At 41.9% G+C, this 2,500-nt stretch overlaps 1 protein-coding gene across 1 annotated transcript in view; it reads right to left on the bottom strand.

Moving 5' to 3' along the window:
• Positions 1 to 2,500, bottom strand: part of LOC311110470 (calcium uptake protein 3, mitochondrial-like) — a gene marked incomplete at its 5' end in the record, with an annotated part of 21,471 nt that overhangs the window by 17,123 nt on the left and 1,848 nt on the right. Inside the window, 2 exons of the mRNA XM_084189023.1 lie at positions 9 to 104; positions 1,977 to 2,018. Coding sequence (XP_084045149.1) covers positions 9 to 104; positions 1,977 to 2,018 — 138 coding nt within the window. The remainder of the gene's footprint in view (positions 1 to 8; positions 105 to 1,976; positions 2,019 to 2,500) is intronic.

Raw genomic sequence — 2,500 nt, 5'->3', positions numbered from 1 at the left:
AGGTATACCTCTGCCAGGTCTGAAAACAGGGCTTGACTGGCGCCGCGCCTCAACACGTCCCAATAGCTCCTGGCCACAAACTCCTGACTGTCTTTTTTAACCACCTGCAGGAGTTTTTACCAGAAGCACAAACACCGTAAAAAAAAAACAGAGGACAACTAAAGGAGGGAAGAGAGGATGATGATACGAAGGAATAACCATTATCATTTCTCTCTAATTCGTTTGAAATGGACCATCAATTAAAGATCAAACATCAAATGAAAGATTTCATTACAAAATGGAGGGATTGGCTTAGTGATATGCTAATCATATAGAAGACTGATCACAGTAACATTTACATAATTAACAGTCTCACACTGATATCATTATTATAGAAGAATGATTTGGCAACGTATCAAAGAGATTTGTAAACCTGCATCTCACCCTCAATGAGGCGATCCATCACTCTATTTCTAGATAGGGGATTGTTTTTACTACTGTCCTACCTCCCACTTCACTCAGATGAGTCAAACATCGTTTTCCTTAGCTCCAGTCAAACGACATCGATACTGCATGGTGGTTTGACTATCACTTTGAATAACACATGTCACATAAGACAACATCTGCTGTTCATTCACTCAACTAAAGTCGTTAATTATAAACCACTCACAATGTGTGTACAGACTGAAGCCCAACCAATAGAATATTCTTCTAAACTGAGAAAGCCTACAGTACACATCCAACACAGTGATTGGCCAGCTGTCTTGTCCGTCTCTATAGGGGAATACAGGGGCGGCCATTCAACATCACAGGTTATACTGGCCTGTTGTCCATCAGGTTAGTGACAGGAAGGAGAGGACGGACAGTGGCCTGGTTCTGTGGGCTGTGTTTGAGTATAGACCATTACGTTCCTTCACTCCTCCACAGTGACTGGAGTGAAATGTGCATTAAGGCTGAGTGAGAGGCAGGCCTATAGTCTAAACATGACCACGTAGAGGGCCTGTTGATCTGTCATCAGAGAGTCGTCTATGGGTTAACCTGGAATCGACACTGAATATCAATGGTTACGTCTCAAACGATACCCTATTTCCTATATAGTGCACATACTATATAGGGAATAGGGTGCAATTTTAGACACACTCAGATTGACTACTGTTTCTCTTCACTGGGATTCATTCCAGGCCAGGACAGTGACTTCATAAAGAGTGACTTCATTTATTGGGTAGAACACCAACGTTTCGGCATCACTGTGCCTTCTCAGTGAATCTAAAACCTATCCCTTGCTAGAAATCCAATACTAGCCATTTTGTCCATGAGTACATGTGTTGTGTGAAAACAGATGCGCTTACTTCATGACTGTGCTTACTTCATAAGGAATGTGCTTACTTCAAAGACTGTGCTTACTTCATAGGATGATTACATCATAAGGAATGTGCTTACTTCATAGAGTGCTTACATCATAAGGACTGTGCTTATTTCATAGGGTGATTACATCATAAGGACTGTGCTTACTTCATAGGGTGCTTACATCATAAGGACTGTGCTTACTTCATAAAGTATGCTCACTCTACTATCCATACTATTTACCAAAATCCCCTCCCTCCTACCCCTCCCCCTCCCCCGTCCCCCCAAAATTAACAATGCTTGATTCTATTTTAAGTCAGAGTGTTTCTTAGTCATTCTAAATCAAATCATTCACTTTTGTTGACGCCCCTCTCTCTGACCCCTAAAATCGTTACTCCTCCACCCCTCCGCAATCAATCACTCAGTCAATATGACAGACAGACAGAATACAAGGAAGGTCTATTTCAATGGATTTCTATCTATTTCACTCTATTTCTATAGATCTAGATATTCACAGAGTTTAGACCAGGGAAAAAGGTATACAGTTGTGTCCGAAATGGCAACCTATTCACTAACGCAACACTTTTTGACAACAGTAGTGCACTATATAGGGAATAGGGTGCCATTTGGGGTGCAGCCGGGTTGATACATACGCTGTTGATGGGCGCAACCTGATATCCATAGAGCTGCATACTCTTTTACACACAGAGACGAGGAGTAGAGGAGGACGCACGGCATGCGGTCAAAAAGGTGGAGGAGGAGGAGGAGGAGGAGGACGAGGAAGAGAAAGGACACATGTTAGATTAGATGCATGCAAGGAGAGACACACTGGCTCAAATGGACAACAGGAGTACTGCTACTGTAAACCAAGACACTTGTAGCTACACAACATTCCACAACATCCTGTACGGGTATTACTTTTCTACTTTTCATACTTCTACAATAAAGTAAACCACGGTTGCATCCAAAATGGCACCCTATTTTCTATAAAGTGCACTACTTTTGACCAAAGCCCTGGTCAAAAGTAGTGCACTACATAGGGAATAGGGTGCAATTTGTAAGGTGCTCTATGTAAAGGGTAAAGTGTAGTGTGTGTTCACAATGTGCTACCTTGGTAATACATCTCACAAAACATACCGTATGATTGTCACAGATAGCACCACATGATTGTATCATT

The sequence above is a fragment of the Coregonus lavaretus genome (assembly GCF_964263955.1).
Source record: "Coregonus lavaretus genome assembly, contig: SUPER_35_unloc_6, whole genome shotgun sequence".
NCBI classification, from domain to species: Eukaryota; Metazoa; Chordata; class Actinopteri; order Salmoniformes; family Salmonidae; genus Coregonus; species Coregonus lavaretus.
Note: the sequence above shows the minus strand (reverse complement) of the source record. Positions and strands in the feature narration are given on the sequence as shown.